General features: G+C 35.8%; 2 protein-coding genes across 2 annotated transcripts; one reads left to right on the top strand and one right to left on the bottom strand.

The window, feature by feature from the left end:
- Positions 1–428: 428 nt before the first annotated feature.
- On the bottom strand, positions 429–1,070 carry LOC145030382 (uncharacterized). The gene has a single exon (XM_078978759.1). The coding sequence runs from the start codon at positions 1,068–1,070 to the stop codon at positions 429–431; it is 642 nt and encodes a 213-aa protein (XP_078834885.1).
- Positions 1,071–12,335: 11,265 nt separating this feature from the next.
- On the top strand, positions 12,336–16,665 carry LOC145032772 (E3 ubiquitin-protein ligase WAV3-like). The gene is made up of 2 exons (XM_078981691.1): positions 12,336–12,986; positions 14,333–16,665. Exons 1-2 carry the CDS (start codon positions 12,768–12,770, stop codon positions 16,280–16,282), a joined length of 2,169 nt encoding a protein of 722 aa, XP_078837817.1. The 5' UTR covers positions 12,336–12,767; the 3' UTR covers positions 16,283–16,665.

Here is a 16,665-nt window from a genome sequence, read left to right on the forward strand (position 1 = left end):
CTGGTTTTTTCGAATTCAGATTTTTAGCTAGTTTTTCGAATTTGAGATTTACCTATAGTTTAATTTATAGTATTAATCTATTTAGAACCGGATAATTGAATTAGAAAGATAAATATGTTTAACTTATATGAATCTGGTAATTATCGATTTAAAAATTAATTAATTAAAAGTTAATTAAAGATAATGTGGTTAAATCATAAATATTAAATTGTTTAATATATATATATATATTGAGAGAGAGAGAGAGAGAGAGAGAGAAACTCAAAATTTGGTACTACGATCACAAATATTACCCTTAAGAGGGAGAAATTTAATGGATAATATTTTTTTTTGAACCGGCAAATATATTAAAAAAAAGACCCTAGCAAGGAGCTAGGGACCGAAAGTACAGACACATATAAAACATATAACAAAAAGAGGGACACCAATTATGAACAACTTAATGGTGACATACACCACTTAACCCAATCATCACATTCCCCTCGTTTCTTGCTACATTTCCTCCAAGTGAATACAGCAGCCCTAATAGTGTCCACAATCTTGGCCGGTTTCGAAATCACACCTCTGAATAGTCGATCATTTCTATCCTTCCAAAGGCTCCACAATGTTCCATATAATATACAAGCCAACAACTCTTTCTTTTTAGGACAATGGCCCCAATTACGGGCGAAGGCAAGCACTTCATTTACTCCTGTAAACTCATTGACGGGAATGTCACACCAATTTAACACCATATTTATCGTATCTCTCGCCAAGGTACATGAGGTGAGGATGTGGTCTACCGACTCCTCTTTGTTCCTGCACAGCCCACATAATATGGAGGAGACGGGAATGTTTCTCTTTTGTAATGCCTCTGCCGAAGGTATCCGTCCCTGCTTCTCCCGCCATATAAAGCTCACCACTTTTTTAGAGGCTGAATTTAGCCACCAGAAGTCCCCATCATTGATTGGATGTGATGCTCTATCCAATCGACTCCGGAGTTTCGCCACGCTAAAATTCCCATCAACCACAAATTCGGATCTCCATGTCGTTCCCCCATCATTAGAGTATAAAATATCCTTCACCCCCATGTTTAGTTTCCAAAGACCATTTTTTACCCTATCAATACTTGACCATACCCTGCTTGCCTTTCTCTTTGAAAAACAATACCATGGTCGTTTAGTATGATTATGAATACCCTTAATAATTCGGACTCAAAGAGGTTGAGGGCTTGTTTTGAACTTCCACCACCATTTTGCTAGTAGAGCCAAGTTTAAGTTCCTTAAAGAACCCAAACCCGCCCCTCCTACTTTTTTTGAGCCTTCAACTTGTCCCATGAAACCCAATGTAATGCCGCCTTCTCCGATCCACCCCTCCAAAGAAATTGCCTTTGAATCATTTCTAATTCTTCTATTATTCCTAATGGGGCAGCAAACAATGATAGATAAAAGGTTGAGAGGTTCCCAAGGACTATCTAAAAAACTGGTCATTTTGAAAAATTTGTGGCATTTTTGTGAATATCAAGAAAAGTTGATAATATTCAATGAAGGGTAAACGTACAAATGTTATAAACGTAAATGCAAAAAAAAATCAACCAAAAATCATGGGACAAATCATCTAACGCTTCAAAGGCACGTGTCACTCATATATTAAGCGTTTTTTATTTATTTATTATTTTTTTATTTTTTATTTTTTTTAATTTCGGTTATAACTAATAAATTTTTTTTATTTGAAAACAAATTCTGAAAAAACCAAAGTTCTTAAAATTTATTTCTTTAGAAAATAAGCACAATCATAAAAATTTTGAAAAAAAAACATTTTTTTTAATTTATAATATTTAAAAAATAGAAAAAAATTCTCCAAAAATTAAAGAAATTTAATGAATACTTCAACTCACTATACTAATAGTTTTACAGTATTTTTTATTTTTAAATAAGGTTTTTAATAACCAAACTTGATTTTTAAATATTAAACATTAAAAAAATGTTAAAAATAATATGATTCAAAGATGATTCAAAATATGCATGATTCTAATTATTATGATTTAATATGCTTATGATCTAAAAATATTTTATAATCCTTCATTATTATATTTTATGATTCATAATTAAATGATTCAATAAAAAATATAACGTTCCCAATATTGTATTGAAAAAAAAAACTTTATTTACTTTAATATATTATAATTTAAAATATATGATTCACAAAATGATATGATCTAACTATTCAAAATGATATGATCAATAATTTTATGGTCAAAAATAATATGATTCAAATATTCGTGATCCAAGAATAATATGATCAAAATAGTATAATGCATAATATCTTTATGGTTCGAACCTTTTTGAAATTGTTAAGCATCAAAATCAATATTTAATTAAAAAAGGTGAAAAAAAATCAAAAAGAAATTCAAGAAACTTCAATGGCGTAGTAATACATTAAAAATAAAACAAAAAATAACAAAAATAATATAAAAACAAAAAAAAAGTCAAAAAAATAATGAAAAACTGAGTATATATTAATCCAAAAAAGTTTATAATTTTTTTTAATATAAAACAAAAAAATGAAAAGAAAAATAGAAAAACGAAAAACAATTATAAAAATTGAAAAATAAAGTATATTGTTATAAAAACCATTTTTTAAATATCTAAAAAAAATAAAAAATAATAAAAAATATAAAAATATAAAAATATAAGAAAAACTCATTAAAATGATGTTCCATGAACATTCGTCGTACATAATTATTTCATCGAGCCCGTATTATTTTTCATGGATGTTCGTTGCATGCGAACATGTCACGACTAAGTAAATGAGTTTGGCGGTTGTGGTTTTAACGAAATGATTGATGGAGAATTATCGTCGCGGTTTCTACCTATTTTGGGTGACATCCCTGAATTTAGGTCTAAAAATTGTAAACAATCAATTCACCACTAATTTCCTTATAATTTGCCCTATTAAGCTTTAACACATATCTTGAAAACTAAATAGTGTCGTTACAATTAAAATAAGATACATATGGTATCTTACTTCCCATTGTGGAGAATGTTGAACGCAAAGCACAAATTATAACCATAGTTAATATGTTTGAAAAAATTAAAATGTCGTATTAAGCGTTTTTTAGCGAAACAGATACTCTAGTCTTGTAGTATATGCTCATCTATTTATGAAAATATAAAGAATGCCCAAAACGAAGTTTGTATGCAAAAGATATGAATGTTATAAGAAAACAAACTAGTATAACATTTATTTTCTTTAAACTGCTAAAACCATTTTTTAATACAAGAAGTTACAAATGGGTCTTCAAAAAGAAGACTAACATTGATGAGAATGTACATACATTTAAGGCTATACTAATGCCAAAAGGTTTCACATATACTTAAGGAATTGATTATAATGAAACTTTCTCACCAATAGCCAAGATAAAGTCTAATATGATACTTCTTGTCATAGTTGTCTATCATGATTATGAGATATGAATAATGGATGTTAAAGCAACTTTACTTGATGGGAAATTTTTAAAGTATGTGTAAATGACACAACCTGTAGGGTTTGAACATGCCAAGTATCCAAATAGAATGTGTAAGCTTGAAAGGTCTATTTACGGACTTAAACAAGCATCGCCTAGTTGGAATTTTTGCTTCCATGAGAAAGTCAAAGAATATGGCTTTACTAGAAGTTTGTGAGAGTCCTATGTATATGCCAATGTTAATGGGAGTATCGTTGTATTCATAGTGTTGTATGTTGATGACATGCACTCGTAGGAAACAATGTTTTTTATATGGAAAATGTAAAAACTTGGCTCGGGAAATGTTTCGATATGAAAGACTTAGAGGAAACATCATAAATACTTGGTATAAGTATCTACCAGGATAGATCAAAACGTTTAATAAGACTTAGTCAGAGTATATATATATATATATATATATATATATATATATATATATATATATATATATATATATATATATATGTGTGTGTGTGTGTGTGTGTAACGACCCAATTTTCACGTCCAAAAATTTCGTTTTTTTTTTAAACATTACTTTAGAAAACGTTAAAAATTAAAAACATTGTTTGATCAAACTACATCACAACGTAAACCATGTCTAAAAGCCAAATCATACAACCAATCGAAATATCAGAGTATAAATCCCAGAGAAATCTAATAGATGCGGAAACCAGTGTGTGTGCATGATGTGCCGCTACTGTGCCAGCTCCTTCCCCTTTGATGAAGAGGTACCTGAAACCAAAATTGTAAACTGTAAGCACAAAGCTTAGTGAGTTCCCCCATCGTACCACATACCATACAATACATAATATACATACTGTCAGGCTATTCTGGGGTGCCTGACTACCCGGTACGACCATTCTGGGGTGCCGACTACCCGTGCGGCCATTCTGGGGTGCCGTCCTACCCGTGTCAAGCCATTCTGGGGCGCTGACCTACCCATGTTGAGCTATTCTGGGGTGCTGACTACCCTGCGGTCCTAACAACCGAACCTCGGGGACTATTTCACCCCTACTACTACCATCACATATATCATAACACAAACATAATATCAGACATATCTGGGGTGTCTGACTACCCTTCGGTCCTAACAACCGAACTCTACTACTATCACATACAACATATCATAACACAAACATAATATCAGACATATCTGGGGTGTCTGACTACCCTTCGATCCTAATAACCGAACTCTACTACTATCACATACAACATATCATGCTAGCATATAACATATCAAGTAGTAGCAAACCTAGATGATATCACAAAGACATTCATCTATCATACATCTCCTACTGGTGTGTCGGCATTGTGGCCTTAGACCCACCGCTACTGGAAGGCAACTCACCTTGGAGTAGCTGCTGATCTGATCAGGAACTGATTGTCTACTGCTGCTGCTGCTGCTCCGGAAATCCTCCGGCTGTAATTCCCACAACATACTCAATCAAATACTGCTAACTGCTCTTTGGGTAAAAAGACAATTTTACCCCTGATCATGCCCTAAGTCAAAGTCAGAGTCAACTTTCAGTTGACCCGACTCGCCGAGTTGGCTCGCCAACTCGCTGAGTCCCTGTCCAATTTACTGACCTGGATTCTGTTTCTACTCGTCGAGTTAGGTGTTGACTCGACGAGTTCTCCATCCAAACTGATGTTCAAGTCCTTCATCCTACTCGCCGAGTTGTATGAACAACTTGACGAGTTCATCTTCATCCGATGAACACTTATGTTGCGACTCACCGAGTTGTATGAACAACTCGCCAAGTCTGATCTTGATCTAAGGAGATTACCTTGAACTCGCCGAGTCTGGGCAGCGACTCGCCGAGTTCCATTATGGGTGAGTTTTGGCTTCCAACTCACCGAGTCCACCCTGGACTCACTACACAACTCGACACAGCTAAAAGGGGACAATCTTGGAGACTCGCGACTAGACTCACCGAGTCAGATGAGCGACTCGCCGAGTCTGCTTCATGCAAGAGCCATATACGGGATTTTGCTCGAATCTAGTCCATTCCATTCATAGATCTGGGTTCCTAGGGCATGAATAACATGTAAAGTTTCCAACTTTACGTGTAAATATTCATCCATGAGGGTTTTAGGGTTCAAAATGCACCAAAAGAGTAGATCTAAGGTCTTCATGCAACATGGGTCCATAAAGGTAGTAGATCTGAGCTCCTGGAGCTCAACCATGCCTAGATCTAGAGGCCAATCAACTTATTACGAAATATAATGCACATACAAGCTTGGGGAAGGGCTCAAGGAAGACTTTAATGGAGTAATAAGCATACAGACAAGGGGAAAACGAGTTTTACCTCAAAGAAATCATTGAGAGAACACTAAGATGCTTGGCTTCCTTCCCTTCCTCTTGATCTACTCCACTTCCTTCTCAAAATCTTCAAGAACACACACTAAAATACCTCAAACTCACAAGAACAAGAGCTAGAACGTATGGAGAGATTCTGGGGGGTGAATGGGGCGGAGTTGGGGCGCAAATGGTTGTTAAAATAGGGTGCAAACCCTTGGAAATTAGGGTTTCATCAGACAACGCGGACTCACCGAGTCTATAATATGGACTCGTCGAATCGCCATCTTAACCGCGCCCCAAAGTCTCGTCTCTACTCGGCGAGTCGGGCCTACAACTCGCTGAGTCCACGGCCAAAAACACAAAGTACTTAGGCAAAACTCACATACCAGGAACCAGGTGCTACAGTGTGTGTGTGTGTGTGTGTGGATAAAGTGCTGAAATATTCAATATGAAAAATTCCAGGTAAGACATTGATCCAATGCATCATAACGTGAAATTGAGTAAGACTCAATATCTTAGTTCTATTGATGAACATTAGAGAATGAGTCGAGTCCCATATGGTTCGACTATAGGATCGATCATGTACGTTATGTACTCATACTAATGTGTTATACACCCTAAACATGGTGAGTTGATATCATGAAAATTGGGGACTAAGTCATGGACGACTATTAAGAACATTCCAAAGTATTTGAGAAATACAAAAGACATGTTACTGGTTTATGGTGGAGAACAAGAGTATGTTGTTAAGTGGTATAGTGACACAGGTTTCTAAATAGATAGAGATGATTCAAAGTCACATACTGGATGGGTATTCGCATTGAATGGAGGTGTAGTGACATGGAAAAGTTTAAAATAGGAAATAGTGGCAGACTCTACATGTGAGGCTGAATATATAGCTTCAAGTGAAGCATCCAAGGAAGCTACATGGATCATAAACTTCATAAGCGACCCTGGAGTTGTTCAATATAACAAATACCCATTATAGAATAATAGGAAAATGCATTTGGTTTCTTGTAACGTTGAGGGTATTGGAGTGGGGAGTCTTAGATCAATGAACTTTTCTTTTCTTTTGAAATAGAGATGGAGATTAAAAGTTGAAGATAATTCCCTTTAGTCCTCATGTATTGAGACAACTTATAAAATTAATTGTATTGATGGTGAACCGTTAGCGAAACGTGGCATCCTATGAACTTGGCTTTCTATATATCAAATTAATAAGGAACTTGAGGAATGAGATTTATCTCTTCATGATAATTTTTATAGGAAGATGATGGATGAAATTCTTACTCACTCTTTGAAAGACAAGTGGTAAATAGTCTTTACTAAAGTATACATGCTTGAGAGAAATAAAAACTCCAATGTCTCATAGAGGTTTACGAGAGTTGATGAGGTTATTTTTCAGGGGAATTGGAATAGACTGCCTCATAAAGACATGGAGACCAAAGAGTTGAAATGTTTAGTTTTGATACTGATAGGTACATGTTTGTCCACTGCTCCGGACAAATGGTTTTAAAAGACAGATGTTTTAGGTTTGTTTTTAGTTAGCTTATTAAGATTTCTAATGGTGAATAAGTTGGATCTTAACAGCTGTGTTCATGGTTTTAAATGGGTAAGTTGGGTGCGTATTAAAGTTAACTGTTTAGTTTGATTATTATTATTAAATAAGCTTTAAATTTGTAATGCCCCGATTCCCAGGTATTGATTTCTTTTCTTATAAGATCTTTTTGATTTCAAGGTCTACTTGACGAGATGATTGCTGGAATCGTCGAGTAGCAGCGGGTTGGTTCACGTGTTTAAGTGACCTACTCGCCGAGTCCAAGGAGGGACTCGACAAGTAGGAGCTGCAGGGTGAAACCCTAATTTCCTTAGTTTTGTCATTTTAAGGCTTTAGAGCTTTGCATGCACGTAAAGTTTGCAAACTTTACGTGATAAGCATGCCTTAGGAAGCTGGATCTACAATATGGAGCATTTGCATGGTTTAAAAAGCATCTGTATGGATGAAGGCATGAAGGGACTCAACGAGTGGCATGGTCGCCTCGGCGAGTCCAATGAAGATTGTTGTGGGCTCGGCGAGTCTGATGAGTGACTCGACGAGTCGGATGAGGTTTTCCTAACTTTTGGACATATATGAACTTGGAAATTTGCAAGGGAAACTTGATGAGTCGACCAAGGAGTTTACGGTTGCAAACCTTAGGAACTCGACGAGTCACTCTAGTGACTTGACGAGTTGGTGAGTTATGCAAGGAACTCGGCGAGTAGTTGAGGGTACTCGACGAGTTGAGGTCAACATGGACTGCTGACCTTGATAGTTGACTTTGACTTTGACTAAGGGTTGACCAGTGGTCTTCTGGGGACGTTTTGGGAAGTTGGAAATTTACAAGTATGGTTTTACAATGAATATAGGTGGTGGAGTTTGTGGCAGTGATCTGAGAGTTTAAGCTTATCTTACGAGTCGACAGTTGCAAGGTGAGTTATCCTCACTATCAGTAGGGTCTAAGGCATCAAGGCCGACCCTTTATGATTGTATCCAGATTATGGCATGATATGTTATTGGTTTACGTAGTTAGGATGGTGATGTGCTTATGTAGTGACCTGGTTAGGTCAGTGTCCTGATTATAGAATGATGCTATGTTAGTAACCGATTAGGTATGTATCCCAATTTTTGGGATGTTGCTATGATTAGTGACCTGTTAGATCGGTTTGACTGTTATATGATATGAGCTAGCGTATGATATTTATGTGTATATATTTGCTTGATTGGGGGTTGAGTTGAGGCAATCCTGCTTTGTGCGGTAGGCTGACATATTCGACGAGCGGTTCGGATAGGCTATATGCCCTACGAGGCAGTCCAATCATACCGAAGGCTCGGGAGCGGTTCAGATAGGCTGTAGGTCCAACGAGGCGGTCAAGTCAGGCTGAAGGCTCATTATGCATGTTGTTCTGTATTTGTTATATGTTATGGTTATATTGGTATGACGTTGGTATTTTGGGGTAGCTCACTAAGCTTCGGGCTTACAGTTTTAGTTTGTTGTTTCAGGTACTTCTGGTCATTGAGGGAAGGAGAATGCATTATCGTACCGCTCCTACTGCCGCTATATTTTATGATTGGAAACTGGGATACTCTGACGATTTTTACTTTGAAAACAAATTACGTAATGGTTAAATGGTTTTTTTTTAATGTGTTGAAAAAGTTTTAATTTGACATGTTTTTATAGGTATTACATAAATGGCTATTGATCTCGTGAAGAGAGGTATTAACTTAATTTTACTATGTGTCCTTTTTGTAAAGGTAATTAGGAGGATGTTGAACAACTTTTTTTTTTTGTTTTGCAATGTGAGTTCTCCGTTGTCATTTGGAATTGATTTATGACATGGATTCGTGAAATGCATTTATTTCCACAAGCATATTGGAGTTGGTTTATATTTTGAAAGCCTCAAAAGGAAGACAAAGGAACAAACTTAGATCGACTTTATTTTAGTTTTTGAATTGGATAATTTGTAAGGCTCACAATGCTTTGGTGTTCAATAGAAATAGATGCTCTCATTTTAGAACGACCGATAATATTCAGTTGGTGGCGTACAAATGAATCAAACATACACCATCGTTGAGTCTTATTAATTGGTTTGATGGATGTATCTATTGTTTTAATGCTTGGAATTTGTAATTTGGTTTTGCTCTACCGTCTCCCTAATTGTTTAATGCATCCTATTAAAAATAAAATAGATTTTTTAATATGATCCCTAAGGTTAATATAAGAAACATTAATTGAAGTATTAATTAAAAAAAATATTAGCATAATTAAATGTAAAATACATTAATTATAAGTAATGTTATAAGTAATTAATATTTATGGTGATATTACTCATAATCAACACTTCAATTAATGTTCATACCATTACTCCCTTAGGTTAAGGGGTATAGTCACACCTAACATACTTAAAAAGTGGTGCTACATCAACATCATATCACCTTCAATACAAATCCACTACCAACTCACTAACCCTTGGAAATTATTACCACTCCACATCAATTTTTTCCTTTTTTTGATATTTTTTGATAATATTAGATTAAATTAAAAAATAATTCAAATAAAACACACATTAAAAATATTAAATTAAAATACATTGCATTAATTTTAAAACACACAACTTTAAATCCTAAAATATTAAAAAAAAAAAAATCCTAAGTTACTTATTTTCCTAAAATACTTAAAAAAAATCATAAATTACTTATTTATCCTAAATTACTTAAAAAAACACAACAACTAAAACATAAATATTATAATCTAATCGTCGTATTTAGCACATGGACACATTGTTGGATTTTCAGAAATGTCGCGAGATTTTCAGGGTCGAGATCCGATTGAGGTTTCGTGTTTATGATTTGAAGATCGGTAAGAGTGAGTTTTTGGCAACGAGATTCCTCCGTTGATTGATATATTTTTTTTCTAAAAAACTTTAAGTTTTATCTATGGATTCCACAAGCCCGTTGTAGCTAGTTGCGATTGCTTTCCCGCTTGAAGACGCCGCCCGTTTTGCTTTGTCCCTTCCCGGTGGTCGATGGAGTTGGACTTCAGGTGGACCCTCTCCCTCGGCAACATCGACGTCATCATTAAGGTCTAGCCCAAAAGCCGCGTCGGATTCAGAAGTTTTTGTTCTTTTGTTGGAGCCAGTGGTCGAGTCTGAATGCGATGTCTCTGGATTAAGGACCTATTTTGGACATTGACGACACACTTCCCATGCTTTTTGGTGACCAAATGGTTTACAATTGTTGACCACTTTGAATTGGTAGCACGCTGTTGATAAAATGTTGAAATTGTTAGAACTACTTTTGCATATTTTTAGATTTTCACATATGCCATTAAACTTTGTGCAAATCGCACGAAGATCACGCCATTTTCCGTTGACCATGTCGTACGGCCGATCCGTTTTCCTTCCAAGTAGCGCGTTAAAGTGGTTTAAAACACGATTCCTAAAACTTTCTCTAGATTGCGTGTTGCCTCTTCTCGAGTCATGGGATATGAAAATCCAAGCTTTTGCTAAAGCTTCTTATCTTTCTTCGTTCGAAGCCATTGCTTTCTTTTTCCCTTTTCCTTTTGGTTTCCTTATTTGAGATGGTTGTGGTGTTTCTTGGACCAGTTCATCATCGTTGTCGAGGTTGACAGTTTGGGAATAAGTTAATGGGACTTGAGATAATTGTGTTTGGAGTTGTGGAGAAACTTGTTGTTTAAAACATTGGAATTGGGGAATAAATTGAAGTTGAGTAAATTGTTGTTGTGGTTGTTGTTGCTGGAGGAATTGTGGGTTGTATGGAAGGTTAGTGAATAAAGGTTGTTGTTGGATCGGAGAATTCAACAATCTCATATATGATTGATAATCACTTGGAGTGTTTGAGGTGTTTGGAGTGAGTGGAGTATTTTGGTTTGGATCCATTTTTTTGAACAAAAGTGAAAGAAAGTAGGAGTATATATTTTTTATTATTTAGAAGTGTAAAATGAAGAGTGAAAGTGTAGTGTGTGTGTGTGTATATATATATATATATATATATATATATATATGTTTGGATTCATTTGAGACCATTTCAATTTTGTGAGACTGTGAGACCAAATCTAAAAATAATTTTAAAATGCAAAATAAATGGAAAAATCCAAAAATTATTTTTTTAAATATTATTTTCGGAACTTGAATTAACTAAAAAAAATCTCGTTTTTTTGAAAAATACGTGAAATATCTAATAGAATATTACACTGACGTATTCTAAAAAATAATTTTAAAATGCAAAATAAATAGAAAAATCTAAAAATTCTTTTTTTAAATATTATTTTCGGAACTTGAATTAACTAAAAAAAAATAAAAATCCCGGTTTTTTTGAAAAATACGTAAAATATTCTATTAGAATATTACACTGTACATATTTTAAAAAATAATTTTAAAATGCAAAATAAATGGAAAAATACAAAAATTCTTTTTTTTAAATATTATTTTCGGAACTTGAATTAACTAACAAAAATAAAAAAATAAAATAAAATACAAAATGCGTCTCGTGGTGTCACAAATTAGATCGTTTCACATGAACCTAACCATATATATATATATATATATATATATATATATATATATATATATATATATATATATATATATATATATATATATAAAAGTTGTTATTTAAAATTTAAAATTTAATTTTTTTTTTTGAAAGTCCAAACTATCAAAAAGAACTGTTTACACACTCTCTCTCGCTTTCATTCCTTATCTTCGACTGTGGTATATACTACGCCACAATGCACCTACGCGCACCTCTGTCGGTGTTCATACGTAGTTGACCTTGCCACGTAGGCACCCTACTGCCTACGTAACCACCAAAACTGAATAAAGCATAGTTTTAGTAGTTACTTTATAACGCGCTAATTGTACGACATGTATTAGAAAATCTCAAAATAAAATAAAAATTATTGTTAATTTTGTTTTTTTTTTTTTTTTTTTTTTTGTTTTTAATTTATAAATATCATATAAATGTAGACCGCTTGAGAGTATAAAAGTAAACAGCCGCAGCACTCACCAGTGACTAGACTCCTCTCTCTGAGATACAAAACCAAAAAACTCATCAAAGGTCAACAAGCTCCTCCAAAAAAAAAAACCAGAAAAAGAAAGTGAAAGAGAAAGAGAAAGAGAAGAGCGTTCATCTCTCTCTCTCTCTACTCCACGGAAGTTCAATTAATGGCCGCCAGTAGCAAGAGTAAACGCTGAATCTACAACCTACCCATCATCATTAACTGTAGAAACCCCCATCTTTCTTCCCTCATCCCTTCCTTTCGCTTATTTCTCTCTCTAAAAACCCTCCTCGGTATTCGTGCCAGCCATCTACTCTCTTCAATTATTCTTCAAAACCCACATCCCGTTGTCCGATTCATCTCCTTTTGCTCAATACCCACACCGAGATCTGTTTTCCTGAAGTTTTTTTTTTTTGGTGAGAGAATGGGAAGTAAATGGAGGAAAGTGAAGATGGCTTTGGCGTCTAATTTATGTGTTTATGTGCCCACGGCTGATGCAGACGATTCCCCGCCGCATTCCGATGGGTTTTCCGATGCAGCCTTGTTGTCTCCCTCTCCGGCGGGGTGGAGCATGAGTGGCTCTGCTACTCGACCGGCGTCTCCCAGTTTACGATTGTCTAAAAGCTTCAACAGATCTTCTAAGGTTTATTTTATTGCTTATATATTTAATTTATGGTTAAACATTTGACCATCGAATCTTGGATTTTTTTATTATCTATCAGAAATTTGATTATCCTGTTTTTTCCTTTATTTTTCTTGGTGGCAGTTTTTGTTTTTTTCTCTGTTTTTTTGATTAAAAAGAGGAGAATAAAATTAAGTCAAATTATCTTCCAAAAGAGGACCAAAATCAAGGGGGAAAAAGGTGAAAATGAAATCTAATGATAAAAAATAATTTAATTTAATTTTCTGGGTTTAGATCTTATGCTTCCATTGCTTTAAACTCTAAGCTTTCCTTGTTGAATTTTGCTTTATTCCCCTAAATAAATCTACAGTGGAGCACTAATACACAGGAAACGAGAATATTATGATTTTTTTTTTTTCTCAAACGCATGTTTTAAATATCGATATTACTAATTTCTCCCTTCCCTTTGTGAGTTTGAAGGTCAATCCTTAATTTCTTGTGATCACTCATTTGTTTTTCGTTCCTTGGGTTCCATCATCGTTTTAAACCAGCAAATAATAAAAAACGACTTCGTAAAAGGACCCAGAAAACAAAAATTAGAGCACCCTAATTTTTCGAATTTGATTGCGTCATGCTTGATAGAACTCTTGTGAAGCTTTTAATATTTTTATGTGTGAACACTTGAAAAAAAAATGCATTTTTTGAGGGATATGCTCCAGTTAAAGAGGAACATATTTGTATGCTAATGGGTTCTTTTGATGCTATCCAGCTTTCCAAGATTTTATTTTTTGTTATATTATTTAGTGTCGACTTTGCCAATATAAACTTGTGATATGCTGATTCGATTACAAATCGCTCTCATGGCACCTAAAAGATTTTTGCTTAATAAATTAACTAATTTAGCAACTATTCCTGCTTTACATTTCCTTTTCACTATATGATATGATTCCTCTTTATGAAAAAGTAAATATTTAGACTTGTGGTTGGCCTCATTTGTTGACTATCAGCTTCTGGGACTCATAAACCTTGTAATCAAATACATGAATCAAGAAAGATGAAAAAAAAAAAATCCAAACACAACCAAACATCTGTCTTCTTTGACATCTTATAATCCACTTTTTTCTTGGTTTTGGGTTGTAGTTGTTGTTTGTGTTCCTCTTTGTTGTCTTGCATATTGTCTTGTAGCTGCTAAACTGAGTCTTGTTTTGACTTTTAAATGTCAAACAACATGCTTTTTAATGTCGAAATTGGTATGAAATTGTTTAGTTTTGTGATTAAATTTTTGAAACTCAAAAGGATAATTATCTGATTCTCATTATATTTTGATTCACTAATAGTATATATATATATATGTTGTTTTATGACAGAAAACTTGCACAATATGTTTAGCTTCAATGAAACGAGGAGAAGGACAAGCCATTTTCACAGCAGAATGTTCACATTCATTCCATTTCCAGTGTATTGCTTCAAATGTGAAACATGGGAATCACATTTGCCCTGTTTGCAGAGCAAAATGGAAAGCAATTCCATTACTGGGTCCCACAAATTCCGGCCCTCCATTAGGAAGAACAAGAATAAACCCTGTAAATTGGTCACAAGACAATCCAGTGATGACCTTACTCCGCCCAAACAGCCCCCGCCACGTCACCACCACCTCCCCGATTTTCCCGGGCCCCGAACCACCCGTTTTCAACGATGATGAACCGTTAAACCTTAAACATTCAAATAAAACCTGCTCAGATTCAGACAAGTCTTTGTTAAAAAGGGTATCAGTCAAAACATACACCGAGGTTCCATCAGTTCCTCAGTTTACTTCTGTTGATGATTTCACAGTTTTGATCCACCTCAAAGCTCCAGCTTCTGTTTCAGGGGTTAAATCAAACCAAGGTCAAAGTCAAGGTCCCACCTTTAGTCAAGTTAACCAGACCCCACGGGCCCCGGTTGATCTCGTCACTGTTCTTGACATCAGTGGTAGCATGGCGGGAACAAAACTTGCTCTTCTGAAACGGGCCATGGGTTTTGTGATACAGAATCTCGGGCCCGCCGATAGACTGGCGGTGATCGCGTTCTCCTCCTCCGCCCGCCGCCTCTTCCCCCTCCGGAAAATGTCGGATTCCGGGAAGCAACAGGCTCTCCAAGCTGTCAACTCATTGGTGGCTAATGGCGGGACCAATATTGCTGAAGGTTTAAGAAAAGGGGCGAAAGTTATGGAAGATCGAAGGGAGAACAACCCGGTTGCGAGTATAATCCTGTTATCAGATGGACAAGACACTTATACTGTAAACGGAAATTCCAATTCCGGTGGCCGGAAAAACCAATTGACCTATGAATTACTTGTTCCGAGGTCTATTGAAAACTCCGGAATCAAGATTCCGGTCCATGCGTTTGGGTTTGGAACGGATCACGATGCTTCTTCGATGCACTCGATCTCGGAGTTTTCCGGTGGGACGTTTTCGTTTATTGAAACGGAAGGTGTGATTCAAGATGCTTTTGCTCAATGTATTGGTGGACTTTTGAGTGTTGTGGTGAAAGGTGCGAAAGTGACGATTGAAAGTGTGAACCCTAATGTTGTTCTCGGATCTTTAAAAGCTGGAAGCTACAAGAACGAGTTAATGGCAGATGGGAAATCGGGATGTATTGATGTTGGGGATTTATACGCTGATGAAGAACGGGATTTTCTTGTTTCGGTCAACATCCCGACAGAGTCGACTTTAAACGAGACTTGTTTGTTAAAAGTTGGATGCCATTACACGGATCCGTTGACCAAAGAGACGGTCAACTTAGAGAGTGAAGATGTCAGGATTGAAAGAACCGAAAAGGTTGGTGAACAGGTTGTGGTATCGATTGAAGTTGATAGACAAAAGAATAGGTTACAAGCGGCTGAAGCCATGGTACAAGCTCGAGCTGCAGCTGAAGAAGGTGATTTGTCAAATGCCATTTGTACCCTTGAGAAGTGCAGGCGGGTTTTGTCTGAAACGGTGTCGGGTAAGTCTGGGGACCGGTTGTGTATGGGTCTGGATGCTGAGCTCAAGGAAATGCAGGAACGAATGGCCAGCAGACACATGTATGAAGCATCTGGAAGGGCTTATATATTGTCAGGGCTAAGCTCACACTCATGGCAACGAGCCACGGCTCGTGGTGACTCGACAGATGGCTCGAGCCTTGTTCAAGCGTATCAAACCCCATCAATGCTTGAGATGTTGACTCGATCTCAAGCTTCTCTTTTGGGCAGCAGCCTTGGTTCGGGTCAGGGTCAGAGAGTGGTTCGTCCTGTTTGGTCATTTGCATCATCGCATTCGCAGCCTAAACCAAGGTAAAGTCAAAAGTGTTGACATTTTGTTTTTCGATGGGGGGTAGGAAGCAAGGAAGCGCGATTTTGGGTGTTGATATTTTCGTGCTTTTTTATGTAAAGCAATAAATAAAAATGGGGGTATGTTTAAGATTGGGGGTTGAGAGGGTATAAATGGTGAAAGATAAGGGGGTTAGGATGGTTGATTTTGGTTTTGTGGTTTAAATATTTTTCCTTGTGTAATTTTTGGGGGTGATGTACATAAGGAGAAATGGTTTTTTTTTTTTTTTTTTTTTGGGTATAAGTTTGTAATTGTGGGGGGATGATTGGGGGTGATGGGTTTGGTTTTATTTATTATGACATAAAGATTTAAGTTAAGACGCCTATAATATGTGATTCTTTCTTTCGCAA

The sequence above is a fragment of the Lactuca saligna genome, chromosome 2, assembly GCF_052625555.1.
Source record: "Lactuca saligna cultivar CGN05327 chromosome 2, ASM5262555v1, whole genome shotgun sequence".
In the NCBI taxonomy this organism is placed as follows: Eukaryota; Viridiplantae; Streptophyta; class Magnoliopsida; order Asterales; family Asteraceae; genus Lactuca; species Lactuca saligna.

Excerpts from the sequence above, each read along its gene's own strand:
- LOC145030382 (XM_078978759.1), bottom strand. The coding sequence starts at position 1,070 with ATGGGGGTGAAGGATATTTTATACTCTAATGATGGGGGAACGACATGG.
- LOC145032772 (XM_078981691.1), top strand. The coding sequence starts at position 12,768 with ATGGGAAGTAAATGGAGGAAAGTGAAGATGGCTTTGGCGTCTAATTTA. Across the intron at positions 12,987-14,332 it reads GCTTCAACAGATCTTCTAAG|AAAACTTGCACAATATGTTT; the intron begins GTTTATTTTATT and ends GTTTTATGACAG.